Source organism: Bos javanicus, chromosome 12, assembly GCF_032452875.1.
Source record: "Bos javanicus breed banteng chromosome 12, ARS-OSU_banteng_1.0, whole genome shotgun sequence".
NCBI lineage: Eukaryota > Metazoa > Chordata > Mammalia > Artiodactyla > Bovidae > Bos > Bos javanicus.
Window position 1 is genome coordinate 33,185,033 of NC_083879.1, and position 17,458 is coordinate 33,202,490.

General features: G+C 43.4%; 1 protein-coding gene across 5 annotated transcripts; it reads left to right on the top strand.

Annotated features, from left to right (window-relative positions):
• Positions 1–7,289: 7,289 nt before the first annotated feature.
• Positions 7,290–17,132, top strand: RNF6 (ring finger protein 6). Of its 5 annotated transcripts, none has more exons than XM_061434925.1 (5): positions 7,290–7,526; positions 8,188–8,273; positions 10,301–10,511; positions 11,599–11,694; positions 14,327–17,132. In XM_061434925.1, the coding sequence occupies exons 3-5, from the start codon at positions 10,319–10,321 to the stop codon at positions 16,045–16,047; spliced, it is 2,010 nt and encodes a 669-aa protein (XP_061290909.1). In that variant the 5' UTR covers positions 7,290–7,526; positions 8,188–8,273; positions 10,301–10,318; the 3' UTR covers positions 16,048–17,132. The 5 variants fall into 5 exon arrangements, with proteins under 5 accessions (XP_061290909.1, XP_061290911.1, XP_061290907.1 ...); XM_061434927.1 differs by lacking the exon at positions 7,290–7,526 and adding an exon at positions 7,665–7,762; XM_061434923.1 differs by lacking the exon at positions 7,290–7,526 and adding an exon at positions 7,745–7,900.
• Positions 17,133–17,458: the final 326 nt, after the last annotated feature.

The window sequence follows — 17,458 nt, forward strand, 5'->3', positions numbered from 1 at the left end:
TTTCTTTCCAATCCCAAAGAAAGGCAATGCCAAAGAATGCTCAAACTACCGCATAATTGCACTCATCTCACATGCTAGTAAAGTAATGCTCAAAATTCTCCAAACCAGGCTTCAGCAATATGTGAACCCTGAACTTCCTGATGTTCAAGCTGGTTTTAGAAAAGGCAGAGGAACCAGAGATCAAATTGCCAACATCCGCTGGATCATGGAAAAAGCAAAAGAGTTCCAGAAAAACATCTATTTCTGCTTTATTGACTATGCCAAAGCCTTTGACTGTGTGGATCACAAGAAACTGTGGAAAATTCTGAAAGAGATGGGAATACCAGACCACCTGATCTGCCTCTTGAGAAATCTGTATGCAGGTCAGGAAGCAACAGTTAGAACTGGACATGGAACAACAGACTGGTTCCAAATAGGAAAAGGAGTATGTCAAGGCTGTATATTGTCACCCTGTTTATTTAACTTATATGCAGAGTACATCATGAGAAACGCTGGGCTGGAAGAAACACAAGCTGGAATCAAGATTTCTGGGAGAAATATCAATAACCTCAGATATGCAGATGACACCACCTTTATGGCAGAAAGTGAAGAGGAACTCAAAAGCCTCTTGATGAAGGTGAAAGTGGAGAGTGAAAAAGTTGGCTTAAAGCTCAACATTCAGAAAACGAAGATCATGGCATCCGGTCCCACCACTTCATGGCGAATAGATGGGGAAACAGTGTCAGACTTTATTTTTCTGGGCTCCAAAATCACTGCAGATGGTGATTGCAGCCATGAAATTAAAAGACGCTTACTCCTTAGAAGGAAAGTTATGACCAACCTAGATAGCATATTCAAAAGCAGAGACATTACTTTGCTAACAAAGGTCCGTCTAGTCAAGGCTATGGTTTTTCCAGTGGTCATAGAATGTGAGAGTTGGACTGTGAAGAAGGCTGAGCACCCAAGAATTGATGCTTTTGAACTGTGGTGTTGGAGAAGACTCTTGAGAGTCCCTTGGACTGCAAGGAGATCCAACCAGTCCATCCTGAAGGAGATCAGTCCTGGGTGTTCATTGGAAGGACTGATGCTGAAGCTGAGACTCCAATACTTTGGCCACCTCATGTGAAGAGTTGACTCATTGGAAAGACTCTGATGCTGGGAGGGATTGGGGAAAGGAGGAGAAGGGGACGACAGAGGATGAGATGGCTGGATGGCATCACTGACTCGATGTATGTGAGTCTGGGTGAACTCCTGGAGTTGGTGATGGACAGGGAGGCCTGGCGTGCTGCGATTCATGGGGTCGCAAACAGTCAGACACGACTGAGCGACTGAACTGAACTGAACTGAACCTCTTGAGGTAGTTGTCATGGTTAAGGCACTTAGTAATATATGTATTTAGAATGGTGCCTAGCTATGGTAAGTGTTCGTGTATGTTAGCTATTACTAGTCTCGTTCAGGATGTTAGCTGTGAAAGGGAGATGAGTAGAGCCTACAGCATCAGGGCTAAAACTGGGAGTGAACATAAGATCAAAGGAAGCTTTGTTAGTCGCGAGAGACTGGAGGTATTTCCTTAATTCAATGGAACCGGTTATAAGGGATTAATAAGAATGATGAATAGTTATGGACCCCTAAACTAGCAAAAGAGACTGGACCAGAGAGGGGAGACTTGTGCATGAACATCTCCTCTGTGGTTAACAGGTAGGAGGAGAAAAGGACACAAACTATTGTCACAGATCTGCTGCCCTACAGTCAACCCCAAAACACAGTGGTGTGAAACAGAAATTGATTGTTTCTCGCCTTTCTGGGGGTTGGCTGGGCTCAGCAGTCCAGTCTCACATTTTCCTACATCACCTGGGAGAGCTCTTAAATGGCAGAGGTTAAAGTGTTAAGGTCTCTTGAAGCTGGGGCTCTGGAACTTAGATGTTATCACTTCTACCACATTCTGTTGGTGAAAGCAAGACTCAAGATCAGCCCAGTTTCAAAGACTGGGCAAGTAGACCTCACCTCTTGTGAATAGGAAGTGCAAAATATCATCCATGCTTTTCTGTCTACCAGTTCAGTTCAGTTCAGTTCAATCGCTCAGTCGTGTCCGACTCTTTGCGACCCCATGAATCGCAGCACGCCAGGCCTCCCTGTCCATCACCAACTCCCAGGGTCCACCCAAACTCATGTCCATTGAGTCGGTGATGCCATCCAGCCATCTCATCCTCTGTCGTCCCCTTCTCCTCCTGCCCCCAATCCCTCCCAGCATCAGGGTCTTTTCCAATGAGTCAACTCTTCACATGAGGTGGCCAAAGTATTGGAGTCTCAGCTTCAGCATCAGTCCTTCCAATGAACACCCAGGACTGATCTCCTTCAGGATGGACTGGTTGGATCTCCTTGCAGTCCAAGGGACTCTCAAGAGTCTTCTCCAACCAGGCATGGATATATATGACTCTGTAGATTTGGTGAAAGTAGTTCTGTTTCAGATGGCTTTGGTTTTCTCTATATGGTAAAAGTTTGCCTGCTGTGAATGAGCAGACAGGTGTGGAAGGAGAGAAAGCAATGATTTCATACCTGAAAAGACTGCAGGTTGAAAACAACCTTTGGGCGGAATCAGAGAGTTAGCTGGCAGGCCGTCCTAGGACTTCCAGCCAATGTCAAGGGCCCATCTGCAGGTGCAGCCATGCAGTGTATCAGTATCCGTCTGCCCTGCTGTGAGGTTTTTGACACCAGCACTCAACAGCCCAGGTGGAGACCAGACAAAGACAGATGTTGGATTCATCCTGGATTAGGGCCCTGCCAGCTGGGTAGGATGAAAAGATGAGGGATGGCAAGTGAGGATTATTGGCAGCAGTGAGTGAAAAGGACAGACTATGACATTTAAGCTGGGTCAGGAGGGAAATGAAGACAGGATTTCCCCTCTTTTTAACACTAGCTTGATGTTTTTAATTTAATGTTTTGCAAAATAATTTTAAAAATGCCTACACTCATCCCTTGCTTCATTAATGTCTATGTATGGTGTCAAGACTCTTCCATCAAATACCTACTAAGTAAAAGAGACAGCTGAAAAAATACATATAACAGGTTAAAAAATTACTTTTCTTAGCTAAGAGATTCCCATTACAGTGACCAGTAAGAATGTCGCAAACTGAAAATTTCTCCCATTTGTTGATGATGAATTCTGCTCTCGTGTTCTGTAACTTTTAAAGAAAATTTACCTCTTTAAATTGATATTCAGGAATATAATATTGTCCTTTTATCCCTCTTCTGGACACCTTTTTTCTTGAATAAGCATATGACTTTAATTTTCATTTCAAAGTTTATTTTGCTATACCACAGTGTAGCAAGTAATCTATAGGATCACCGTCTAGTTTCATGTTAGTTTTTCAAGGTTTAACATCTTACTCTGGTTTTTCATTCCAATATGCTTCACCCTCCGCATAGCTGGACTATGCTACTCAGAAAAGCTGAGTCATTTCTGGCTGGTTCCTGTCCAGTCATGAGTCTCCTGTGAGCCACAGAGCTCTCTTTCTATCGAACACAAACACGATTAGGTCACCTTTGCAACCACCTGATACTTGATATGTAAGGTTATTTGTTTCCGTGCAGATCCATGCTCAGAAACTCTGGGGCTTTTCCACCCTTCATAACCCTTCCCCTTACTAGCCCAAGGTCAAGTTCCATCAGATGATTGTCCTTCTTTCTCTGAAACCCTATATCCTTTTTAAATTTTAAAACGCTGTTTTATTTACATCATTACTCCGCTCAGAAATCTTCAAGGATCCTGTGTGACCTTTCACCGCCTACAGCCTGGCTCCTTTATCTAATATTCCAGCCTTTATTTACTTTAGCCTGACATGATGAAAACACCTTAAGGCAGCTTGCAGTGGAAACGTTGGAATTAGATTCATTAGCTCCACATAGCTACGTTTCCCACAGTCTGAGCTCTTCCGAGTCTCCACTACGGTTCCTAACCAGTTTCTCCTATGCTGCTTTCCATCCAATTAAACAGTGGTTTGTGACCTTGGGTGTCCATTGAAAATACCTGGTGAATCACTCTAGCAATTCTGGTGTAATTGATCTGGGCTGCAACTGAGCACTTGGATTTTTAAAGCTCCCTGGTGATCCTAATGGGCATTCAAGGTTGGGAATCGCTACGCAGGACACGTTTATTGATTCTCTCTAAACAATCACCATTCCCCTCTTTCCCTCATTCACACTCCCCTTCCTTCTTTACTTCTCTAAATCCTGTCACCTCTTTGAAATTCAACTCAGATATTGCTGGGATCTTAACTCATCACCCAAAGCCAATACCTTCCCAAAGTAATGCCCTTTTATTGTTGTTGTTCAGTTGCTAAGTCACGTCTGACTCTTTGTGACCCCATGAACTGTATTTTAAATTTCAATTAAGGTTGTCATTGTAAGAAGCCAAGATCATTTAAACATTTTCAGTACATAAAACAGAAAACATACAGAAGATCCTTTTAATGATACAGTTTTAATTCTTTTATACCTTTTTATTCCTAATTGTAAAAAGTCCTGTAGTTAAGAGACACACAACCTAGATGCCCATCGACAGATGAATGGATAAAGAAGTTGTGGTACATATACACAATGGAATATTACTCAGCCATAAAAAGGAACACATTTGAGTCAGTTCTGATGAGGTGGATGAACCTAGAACCTATTATAGAGTGAAGTGAGCCAGAAACAGAAAGATAAATATCATATTTTAACACACATATACAGAATCTAGAAAAATGGTTCTGAAGAATTTATTTACAAGGCAGCAATGGAGAAACAGACATAGAGAATAGACTTATGGACATGGGGAGAGGGGAGGAGAGGGTGAGATGTATGGAAAGAGTACCATGGAAACTTACATTACCATATGTAAAATAGATAGCCAACGGGAATTTGCTGTTTGACTCAGAAAACTCAAACAGGGGCTCTGAATCAACCTAGAGGGGTGGGATGGGGAGGGAGATGGGAGGGAGATTCAAAAGGGAGGGGATATATGTATACCTATGGCTGATTCATGTTGACATTTGACAGAAAACAACAAAGTTCTGTAAAGCAATTATCCTTCAATAAAAAAAAAAAAAAAAAGACACACAAAAAAGGCCAGGTACTACTACAGTAAATGAGATTAATTAGGGTTAGGGTTAGGGTTTCGGCAGGTTATGAGACCTAGAAATACAGATATCCAGAGTGATCCATCTCTCTGTCCCAGTTATCATATCTAGAACCCTTGTAGAGTCACTTTATCTTGGGCTACAAAACTGAAGCAAGATACTAGATTCAGGTTCGGTACATTACCTGACCATCTGTCCACAGAAATCTGTAGAAATTTCCACATGGTAAATTATATGGTTAGACTTTATATTTTTTTATTCCTTGGGTAGGGAGTATTATGGGAGAAGGCAATGGCACCCCACTCCAGTACTCTTGCCTGGAAAATCCCATGGATGGAGGAGCCTGGTAGGCTGCAGTCCATGGGGTCGATAGGAGTCGGACATGATCGAGCGACTTCACTTTCACTTTTCACTTTCATGCACTGGAGAAGGAAATGGCAACCCACTCCAGTGTTCTTGCCTTGAGAATCCCAGGGATGAGGGAGCCTGGTAGGTGCCATCTATGGGGCCCACAGAGTTGGACATGACTGAAGTGACTTAGCAGCAGCAGCAGCAGGGAGTATTATACTCATTAAAACTCATATAGATACTTGAAATGATTTCTGCTTGAATTTTAGATCTCTCGTGTGATTTTCTCAAACTTGTACTCACAGTTCTTGAGGTCATTGCACTAACATGCATTAATCCTGTTTGTAAAAAGTTTGCATTCTTTTTTCAGTCACACTGCACAGCATGCAGAATCGTAGTTCCCCAAACAGGGATCAAACTTGTGCTCCCTACAGTGGAAGCGTGGAGATCTAACCACTGGTCTCCCAAGGCAGCCTCAAGTGCATTTTTCTCTGCTCATTCATGCAGTTGTCTGGGGGACATGTTGTGCCAGGCCCTGTGCTGAGTTCTGGGACTATAAAAATGAATGAAACCATTTGTTCAAATGGAAGGAGTTTGGACCTTAGATGGAAGAGACCTATAAATGAACAGAAAATCACATCATTGTAGGAACTTACTCAGTGGCTGTCTTTTTCAATTGAAAAGGAGGGCAAGAGGCCTGGTTGGTCTCATCTTCTGCTGTTATCACTAGCACCTAATTCCTAGCAGCACCCAGTAAATATTTGTTATCCTTGGAGAAGGAAATGGCAACCCACTTCGTATTCTTGCTTGGAAATCCCCATGGACAGAGGAGCCTGGTGGGCTACAGTCCATGGGGTGGCAAAGAGTCCGATGAGACTTAGGGATTGAACAGCAAAATGAGTAAATACTAAAACAGGTCCACAGAGGAAGCTATGGGTGCCCCCATAGAAAGGACATGGGCCTAGTTTTATGTGTGTCTGGAGGTTGGCGTTACAGTGTCAAGTCAGAGGTATCAGAGAAAAAAACCCTTTGACCATGAGATATGAAATGAGTCCTGGGAGATAAAGGAAATTAGGTAAAAGTAGGGTTGGGGTTGCCTAGGAGTTCCCAAGACTGAATTTCAAGTAGTTCCCAGATACCAAGAAGAGTCCAGTCTGTAGCAGTACGCGGCAGAGATGACAGTGAAGGGGCTTGCAGGCGGCATCATTTATACATTTCCATTTTTAGTCTCTAATAACTATGCCAATTAAAAAGCAAACCAACAAACGTCCGTCGACCCCTACGACACTGGTAGCTCATGGATTCCCAAGCTCACACCGGCTTGTTACCCAGGAGCTCAGGGTGATGGCGGGGATCGACTAGCGGCTCCCCAGTTAAGGCCATGAGTGAATGAATGAAGAATCACAGCACTGTGAGCACCCGCACAATGACTGAGTCTTCTGGACCATAGGGAAGTCGGGGAGCCCCTACCAGGCTGAACAGGGACTCAAGGGTTTAACGAGTGGTGTGAGGCGAGTCTGGAAAGCGTCACATCTCAGAAATAAAACCAGAGGCACGACTGTGGGGAGAGTTTCAACGCGCCTTCCTAGCGGGAAGGTGAAGCAACAGGAGTAAAAAGCACTCGAGAGTTGACGAGGGCTGGCAATTTCCGACGAGCGATACGGGAAAGCGGCTGGGTGTTGAGCTACGCGGTACCCAGGCGATCCAGGGATAGGAGCCTACAGCTGGGCTTCACGCCAACCGGGGAGGGCGGCCCGGAGACCGCCAGCGCCGAGGGCCGGAACGCTGGACGCCGCCTCCCGGGCCCCGCCGGACGCGGTTTCCGGTCGTACCGGCGTGCGCCCGGCAGCGGTGGAGCGAGCATCTCCAGTCGCGCAGGGGGCGCGGCCCGGCTGTCCCGCCTCCAGAGCCTTGCGGGACTGTCCCGCGGCACAGCAAGAGGCCTCTCCTCAGCAGACGCCCACAGAGGGCAGCAGCCTCCAGAGGCGCGGATGCGAGCTCCGCCCGCCGTCGGGGTCACTGCCTCCAGGACGCACGCTTCTCCTCTGCCGTCCGCCGGGAAGCGGACCGATCGCCGGCGAGGTGAGGTCCTAGGAACTCTCCAGGCCTCCCGCGAACTTCCGGGAGACGCGGCCCTCGCCCCCCGCGCCCCCTGAGGGACCGCCCCGAGCCCCGCCTCTACTCTGATTGGCTACCTGCGCGCCCGCTGCACCGCCCTGGCCGGTGATTGGCGCTGAGGCGCAGTCTGTCAGCCGCCTCCCTTGGGAATCTGGGTCGCCAAGGGAAGCGTTCGTTACTCGGGGACGGCTTGGGAGGAGGTTGGTCGGGCCCCCTGGGCTCGTTTGTTTATTGTTCCGGAGACCCTACCCCCGGCGCGCGCTTCCGTCGCAACGGCCAGGAGAGGAGCCGGTATCGGAGGCGGAGGGCAGGGGTGGCGAGAAAGTGAAGGTTGAGAAGTGAGCCTGAGGCCCCCAAGCCCGACTGCCTCCGAGAGGGAGCGGGGTGGGAAGAAGGGCCCTGAAAGGAACTGTCACCTTGGGAGAGGCCTAGTTTCTGCTGCGGGGAGGGTGGCGGGGGTTCATGACCTAGTTGTTCGGGCATCTCGTTTTCTAGGTGAGTCTGTCCACAGAATTCACTAAAGATTTTTGCTTCGGCTTTGCAGCCGAGTTTGGAGACGTGTAGCCCGTTTCCTCGCCTTCCCAGAAGCCATTGACTGAATTCATTCACTCTCTTGTCTCTTTAGATGAGCAGCCGTCAAAAAAAGCACAAACAATGGAAGGACGGATGCCACTGCGTATGTTAAAAGCATGTTGAAAGGAAACTAAGAAGGTATTCACTTGGATTTAATTGTGTTTAATTGTACGAGAGAATTACCTTTTTGAGGAGAAGCACAAAAGTTTTGACTAATACTAATTTAGTTTGGTCTTGTGACCGGTTTCAAATTTTTAAAATCTTTTAATATACAAGAGTCACATTACTGCCGTACCTATCAAATACAGTCTTTGCTAATGATGGGCTAGTCCTGACCATGCAACATGAAAAGAAATTGGAAATTTTTGATAATGTTCATTTGCATATGATTACATAGTGCTACAGATCTTTTAAAAATGACGTTATCCCTGTTTAAAAAAAAACTTGTAATTTAATGTTAGACTGTGTGTGAGATTGGGTAGTAGCTAACTCATACAATGAGTTACACTCCTGGGCTAATTTCACTTTGTTTTTAAAGTACCAGTTCATTGTTTGTTGCTCAGTTGCTCAGTCATGTCCGACTCTTCTGCGACCCCATGGACTGTAGCCCACCAGGCTCCTCTGTCCATGAGATTTCCCAGGCTAGAATACTGCAGTGGGTTGCCATTTCCTTCTCCGGGGGATCTTCCCGACCCAGGGATTGCACTGGAGTCTCCTACATTGGCAGGCAGTTCTTTACCACTGAGCCACCGGGGAAGCCCAAAATATCAGTAGTTTGCTTGTTAAACACTGAGTCGTAGTTATAACAGTTGTTTCATTGGCCACCTAGTCATTTGACCCTCTAGCTTCTATTAAGTTACATGTTGTCTTATACATATCTGTTAGTGACATACTGGAAATTGTCAAGGAATGGTTTATTTCAGCCACGTGTATGCATGCTAAGTTGCTTCAGTGATGTCTGACTCTGTGTGACCCTATGGACTGTAGCCCACCAGGCTCTTCTGTCCATGGGATTCTCCAGAACCCACACTCAAGAATACTGGAGTGGGTTCCCATGCCCTCCTCCAGGAGCCTTCCTGACCCAGAGATTGAACCTGTGTCTCCTACATCTCCTGCATTGGCAGGCAGATTCTTTACCACTGGCACCACTCAGGAAGCCCCATTTCAGCCACAGAACACCCAAATTAGCTCTTGAAGTTAGACCTGGGCCCTACCCTGGAAAATTTTGACCTGGATTGGAGATGAACTCTGGACATCTGTATTCTGGAAAATTTCCTCAAGTGAGTTTGATATGCATTCCCAGTTGAGAACTGAAGCTTTAACGACTTAGATATGTTTAAGAAATTTTAAGATATTTATGAAATAAATAGTTCTTCCCTTGATTTCCTTACGGTTTAAAAGTAAATTTCTCAGGAATAACATTTCAGGATAATCCAAAAGCAGTGTTTGCCTCAGCAAGGTCAGGAAGTTTCACTGGCACTCAGCAGCCTCTGGACTAACCACTCCAGTCTTAGGAACAAGGTTCTTATGGAGAGTCACAAGAGCTCTGATGTGCTTGCAGGATCCCCAGAGCTGTGCATGTAGTATTGTCTCCTGTGAGGTGTAAGAGAGGTCAACTCCAGGTCTGTTCAGCTAACTTATTTTTACTTCAACAAAATGCAAAGAGGGTAATATTACATTTATGAACTTTATCTTGGGAAGAAAACCCCTACTGGAAATAAATGTAAATGATACCCTCCCAATACCCAGTAGTCCTATGCTTATTAAGTAAAGAATGTGCACAATTCAAGGTTAAAATCTGTATGCTAACATGAAGTATTCGGAGATTTGGAGTATATTAGACCAACTTTACAGGAGAGTCAAAGAGGTAAAAGTCAGATAATCACTTTGGTTTTCAAGTGTGAGAAATGTGTGGTGAAACCAAATCCATTCTGACTTCAGGGACAGCTTTCAGCAAAGCAGTAGGCCCAGTTGTGTTGCATTGCCTAGGAGCTGTTAGTATTGATATTTATTTTACATGTAAGTTTTTCACTGCAAGACTTGGCATACGAAGTATTTGAGTAGTGGGCAGATTTGTAAAATGAAGATGAAAAAAACAAACATGAAGCCATGTGTTTAGTCAGTCCATGACTAATACCTTGAATTTGTGTTTGTTGTTTGAACAGAAAGCCAGGAGTCTCAGCATGAATCGATCTAGATCTCAATCAGATGATGGTGGTGAAGAAACCTCATCCCAAGACCAGCATCATCAAGAAAATGAGAGAAGGTGGCAGCAAGAGCGTCTCCACAGAGAAGAAGCCTATTACCAGTTTATAAACAACCTCAATGATGAAGATTACCGGCTGATGAGAGACCATAATCTTTTAGGCACTCCTGGTAAGGGATAGGTAAAAGAGAAAATACCTTTTGCAGCATTATTAAAAGTTTCAGCGTTAGGAGGGGTTTTTACCCCCATCTTCCCTGTTCCAAAATACACTGTACTGTTTTGGTGACTTCAAGAGCTTTGTAACATAAAAACATAGAAAAATCACTGGCGTACTTCTGTATGTCATAAGTAGGTTAATATTGGGGCTTCCCTGGTGGCTCAGCAGTAAAGATTCCACCTGCCAATGCAGAAGATTCGCTTTGATCCCTGGTCAGGATGGTCCCCTGGAGGAGGAAATGGCAGCCCACTCCAGTATTCTTTCCTGGGAAATCCCAAGGACAGAGGAGCCTGGTGGGCTACAGTCCATGGGCTTACAAGAGTCAGACATGACTTAGTGACCAAACAAGAATATTGAATATATAGCACTGTTACACAAGTGTCAAAAAAACCAACTGGTTCATGTACACGATAGTGTCTAATATTTACATATGTGGTCCTATTTCTCTTAAGTAATATTTGTACAAATAAAATACTATTCATTTCAAACCTGATTCTAACTCATGTTACTATATATTTATTTAGTTGAACTAATAACTCCTCCAAAGTCAGATGTGTCCCATAATTTTATTACAAATCAAATTTCACAATGAACTGGTTGAAACTTGCAGGTTTGTATGTAATATATTTCTATGTTGCATATTTGCATACTATATATTGGATTACCCATATAATAAACTAGGTAAAATTCAGGTAAATATTTGAAGTTTTCTCTAGAAATATTCCCCTCTTAATTTCTTTTTAACTCTGACAAAAATCCACAGAATTATAGCCTATGGGTTCCTAAGTATATCAACTGGGAGCACTTTATTAATGATTCAAATTAAATCTTATTTTAATTTAAATAAAACATTAATAAATGAAACAACCAAAATGATGTGTATTTGCATCAAGTAAACAGTTTCTACTGTCTTCAGTTTATAGAAATGAAAACAGTAGAATGTCTTTCACAGATTGCTAAAGATTAGTCTGACCGTAAGTTTTCATAAAACTTAGTAATTTAAAAATTTGAATTTCAGTGAGCTTTTTTCTGTTTTTTAGGAGAAATAACATCAGAAGAATTACAACAGCGGTTAGATGGTGTCAAGGAACAAATAGCATCTCAGCCTGACTTGAGAAATGGGACAAACGCCAGAGGTACTATGGACTCCTTTCCATAAGGAACAGGTTTGATTGGAGTAATTGCAGACATGAGCTTCCAGGACCTTGTCTGACATTGGTTTTTAGTGTTTTTCAGATTTAATGTGATACTCATTCAGGGAATATTTATGAATTATATGCAAAGCAGTACAGTTCGGCAGTATAGGACAGAGGTTGCATATAAAGATGTCTTATACACTCATTGCCTTCAGGAACTCCTGTGTATGAAATAGTATATTAATTGCCAGCAGAATTCTTTTTAATTTTAGAATGTACAGACTAGTTTTTATTTTTAAATTAATATAACTAAGCTTGGCTTTTAAAAAGTTATACAGAGCAACACAGAAAGACTGAGTCAGGAAAACCTGTTTGTTGCTTTGCTGTGTTGTTTTTGTGTTTGTTGTATCATTTTACTGAACAAATACTAAGTTATAATATAAGTTCTTACAAAAAACAAATTGCTTAAAAAAATTCAAACTAAACAGAAGTGTATAGAATTAAAAGTAGAGCCAGCATTAAGGTCTGCCCTACCACTGCCTTCCCCACAAGTATTTGTTAGTAGTAGTTTCACATATTATATCAAGATCATGGTATAAATTAGGGTGAAGACTATTAAAAACCCCAAGTGCATTGATTGGGAAGACATAAGTTTACTCCTCTTTCACGGTAACAGTCCAGTGCAGACACACTGTACTCCATAAAGCCTCCTGGGACCCACCCAGCCGGCAGAGTGGTTCTACAACTGTGCTGTCCAGTGCAGTAGCTACTGGCCACATGGGCCTATTTAAATTTAATAAAATTGAAAACTCAGTTCCTCAGTCATATTAGCCATATTCAGGCGTTTAATAGTCCCAAGTGGCTAGTAGCTTCTGTATCAGACAGCACAGAGACAGAGCACCTCCACTGTTGCAGAAAGGTTTACTGGACATCGACTGCTGCTGCTCCAGGGTGCGGCCTTGATGATCAAGCTAAGTCACCACCACATCTAGGTTCCAACTGGCAGTTGTAGATCCAGAGGGAGGCGCAGGCATCTGCCTGAAAATGAGCTCTCTCACTTCCACTCCAGTTCCATTGATGAGAACTCAGTCCTGTGAACACCCTGCTTGTCAGGCTGCTCCCAAGACCGTCACAGTGCATTTACAGTGGAAGAAGGGACCACAGATTTTGTGAGATATGAGTGACCTCTTTCATGCATCATCATCACTGCATCCTAGTAATTAAAGAAGTGGCATTAGAATGAGTTAATGTTTACCTGCTCTTTACTCATATCTCTTTGCAAATTAAAATGGAAAGTGAAAATTAACTCTTGTTTTCTTTACATTGATATAGGCAGATTGTACTATGAGTATAGCTGGTAAGACTGGTCCTTTGAGATATGTTTTAATGGAAAATGTACTCATCACAAATGAAATAGCTTATATTTTTAGAATATGGCTAAAGTTGCTTATTTTACTGATAATCAGCAGCTGATTAACAGGTTTAACTTTAATAAAAGAACATTTTTTATGAGAGATTGCAGTAATGAAATAAAATCAAAGCAGTCCCATTTAATAGCTGGTTTTGAGTAGAACAGACTTTAAGGGTAAAGTCTGTGTAGTTAATATGCATTACAATGCCTTTCATTGAGTTTTGTACTTTAATAACCCACTGGTTAAAAACAGAAAATGTAAGCTTCCCACAGTAGCACTGTCATAGTCAAAGAAGTTTATCAGGGGCACAGTTATTTCTAAATTGATCCATTCAGCAGTATTAATTGAGAGTCTGATTTCTACCAAATAGAATAGAGGTTGGGGATTTAACAGTGAACAAAATGAGACAAAACTTGTTTTTTCTTCATGCAGCTCACATTCTAAATGAACAGAAAATGTATTTTATTGTATTATATATAATGGCTAACATTTATTGAGTGCTTTCTCACATGTTATATCATGCCAGATGTTATGTTAATCATATACCATGTCTTCTTTTATCTTCATGATAATCCCCTGACATCTATCCTATTATTATATCAAATTTATGGATAAGGATATAGCCATAGAGAACTGAATTAAATGCTTAAAATTTCCTTTCTTTACACAAAGACATATTATGGTTCTAATATTATACTCATAAAGCCAAAGTTCTTGAGCTATATGTTTTTGACAGTTTCTAAGAAACAAGATTCTTAAGGTTACCAAAATACCTAGTTGCAAAAAACACTGTTACCTTTCCCAAAAGGATTCTACAAATTCAAGTGAATTATGTATGTTTTCTTGCTATGTTTTATTAATATTGCCATATGAATAAAGCAATTTAAATGTACAGTTTTAGTAATGGTTATATTTTTCATTTGCCTTAATATTTTGCCAATAATAGGCCTATAGAAAGCAAGAGTGAAGATTTCTTCACACTACTGCACAAATAGTATTTAAAATTTTATAATGTTAATTCACACTGTGTATTATAGTATGCTTGTAGTATACACCTTTCTTTTAGAAAGCTCATTTTCTTTTTGGCTGTTTTTCATTCATTCAGATGCACAGATGTTCTTAAATATAATTTAATTTAATAAAAACTTTACAAGCTTTCAATGAAAATCCAAAGATAGATTTCAGGAATTGATGTTAAGTTGATTTGGTTTGCTTTCCAGACGCAGGAATCCCTCGAGAGGGTTCGAATGAAGATTCTCTGCTGGAATGGCTAAACACCTTTCTTCGCACAGGAAATGCAACTCGAAGTGGGCAGAATGGGAACCAGACCTGGAGAGCTGTGAGTCGAACCAACCCTCACAGTGGAGAGTTTCGGTTTAGTCTGGAAATCCACATCAACCACGAGAACAGAGGATTTGAAATGGATGGCGAAGACTCTGTGGCTATGCCCTTCTCAGATGTCGGTCAAGATCAGGCTGCAGATGGGCCCCAGAGACCAAGCAGTCCTGTGGCCAGGCGAACCAGAAGCCAGGCTGCAGGGAATCTCAGCCGTGGTGCTCGCATTCCCAGGACACGCCTTGGCTCCAGGGGGCAGAGCTCAGTTGAAGGCTCTCTGTCTCCACTGGGAAGACTAAGAAATGGAATTGGGGGTGCATCTGGCAGTCCTGGACCTGGTGCCCCCCTCACTCATCTCGACACCCCATCAGGTAGAAGTGAACTCAGGCAGAGGGAGGGGCAGCGGTTTGGAGCAGCCCATGTCTGGGAAAATGGGGCCAGAACCAATGTCACAGTGAGGAATACAAACCAAAGACTAGAGCCCATAAGACTACGGTCTACTTTCAGGAGTCGGAGCCGGTCGCCGATTCAGGCGCCGAGTGGTACGGTTTACCATAATTCACAAAGAGAGAGCCGGCCTTACCAACAGAGCACCAGGCGGTCTGTCAGGAGGAGAGGGGTAACCCGGGTCTTCCTGGAGCAGGACCCAGAAGGCAGAGGGGCTGCGTCCTCGCTCTTCTCCAACTCCAGGCTCGTGTCCAGAATCACGGTGGAAGAGGAGGAGGAGGAGCCCAGCAGGCTGCCTGCGGCCATGCGGCGACACCCGACCATCACCCTGGACCTGCAGGTGAGGAGAATTCGTCCCGGAGAGAGCAGCGACCGCGACAGCATCGCCAACAGGACTCGGTCTCGGGTGGGGTTGGCGGAGAACCGGATCTCCTTGGAGAGAAACAGCGGGGGCTTCCACCGCAGCATCTCACGCCAGGAGCGCTCGGGGATGCGCACCTACGTGAGCACCATCACCGTGCCGCTACGCAGGGTGTCTGAGCACGAGCTCGCCGAGCCGTCCTCCACAGCGCTGCGATCAATCCTAAGGCAGATCATGACTGGCTTTGGTGAGCTGAGTTCTCTCATGGAGGCCGAGTCAGAGTCAGAGGCGCAGAGCGATGGCTCGCATGGGCCAGTGCTGCGCTCAGACGCGGGTCCCCCGGGTGGGGCCACCGGCCCTCCCACGGGAGGAGCCCCCAGGGGCCGGCTGGCCCGCGTGGAGCTCACACCTCTTCATACCCTAGCCAGCGACCCCGTGGTGGGCCGGTCTGCACGGAATTCAGGTAACTTAGTGGAGACGGGAACACTACCCATTCTTCGCCTCGCTCACTTCTTCCTGCTTAACGAGGGGGATGATGACGACCCCACGCGTGGTTTAACCAAAGAGCAGATCGACAATCTCTCCACCCGAAACTACGAGCACAGTGGTGCAGACGGCGAGCCGGGCAAGGCCTGCAGTGTGTGCATCAGTGACTATGTGGCCGGAAACAAGCTCAGGCAGTTACCCTGCATGCACGAGTTCCACATCCACTGCATCGACCGGTGGCTCTCAGAGAACTGCACCTGCCCCGTCTGCCGGCAACCTGTCTTAGGGTCCGGCCTAGCCAACAGCGGGTGAGGCCCTGAGTCCCTCACACGCACACCACCGTGGAGCTGTGTTCAGGCATTGTTTTCTTGAATCATTTGTGATACGCTTACCAGGATGAAAAATAGCAGATGATTATAGTTTGAACTATTTTTTGTGTGTGCTTTTTTAACTTGTTAAAAAGAGTAAATTTATAGAAAGTTTAAAATGCAAATGTTACATTATCCTAAAGTACAGAATAGTTAATATTGCTAGAACCAAATAACCTTCAAAATATTTTTATTTTGGTAATTTTGTTCATGCTAAGCACTTTTGTATTTGCACAGTTTGGTAGGTTACAAGTGAATATTTGTCCAAAAAGTCCTGCAGGGTTTTGCTTGGACTTTCAGGTCCCATAAGGCTTCATACTGTGTCCAGACATTGGTATCTAAATAAGCCTTCCTATAACTTTTCATTCTAAGGAAAGCATCTTCATGAAAGAGTCCCTGGCTGAATGTTTGCTTAATGCACTTAAGTTACTTGAAATGTTAAATTTATTATGCAGTACTTACATTTAATATGTGTATATATAGGTATATAATTTTAAGGTTAAAATATTCAGTCTGAAAACTACTGATTTGGTTCTTATTTTAAGCTGTTGGGCTATTACTGCATATGGCACAATATTTAATATTTGCAGGATCATCTCGGGGAGGAAGTGGATTAAGATATTTAAAAATAGAGATAATTTATGAAGCGTTTCTGACAATCTGACTTACTAGACAGCAAGCAATATATAACACTGAACAAGTATTTCTTTTTTCAGAAATGGAACATGGACATTTTAGAGCATAGAGGTTATTTGAGTTCTGCCTTTTCGTGACTTTTTTGAAAGTGCAAACCATTTTTTGGATTAAATTAAGTAAAATGTACACGCATGGTTTCTCAAATTTAGTTTAAAATCTAAAAAAAAAAAAACCTGTAAAGAATCAAATGCATAGATACTATGTTAAGTTCACTTGGAGGCCAAAAGACTCCAAATACAACAATGACAACAAAAGTAAGAGAATGTAGAACAAACACAAAGTATGCGTTGAAGATCTGTTTCTACCAATAAATATTAAAACGTGTCAACTATTCTCTGTTGGTCCACTGTGGTTTATTCACTGAAAGAAATCGATATTTCACATCAGCTGGATGCCAGGCATTGTTACAGGTGTCAAGGATTCCATAGAGGAGAGACAGAGTCCCTCTCCTCACGGGAAAGACATTTGCTCTTAGAAATGGAAGCTCGGTTAATAAAATGAGTTACTGTTCTGACTTTCATGTTTGTTCATGTCATTAATGACAGTTTCCTGTGGTGACACTGCTTGGACAAAATCACAAGAACAAGCACCTCAAGGCCAATTCTGTGAGATTGAGGTATATCTCAAGACTTAGTTTTCCTTTCCAGTTAGTGATTAAA

Bases quoted from the DNA above. Each gene is read 5' to 3' on its own strand.
- RNF6 (XM_061434925.1), top strand. From the start codon at position 10,319: ATGAATCGATCTAGATCTCAATCAGATGATGGTGGTGAAGAAACCTCA. The intron at 10,512-11,598 runs GTAAGGGATAGG...TCTGTTTTTTAG, and splicing joins TAATCTTTTAGGCACTCCTG to GAGAAATAACATCAGAAGAA. The intron at 11,695-14,326 runs GTACTATGGACT...TTTGCTTTCCAG, and splicing joins AAATGGGACAAACGCCAGAG to ACGCAGGAATCCCTCGAGAG.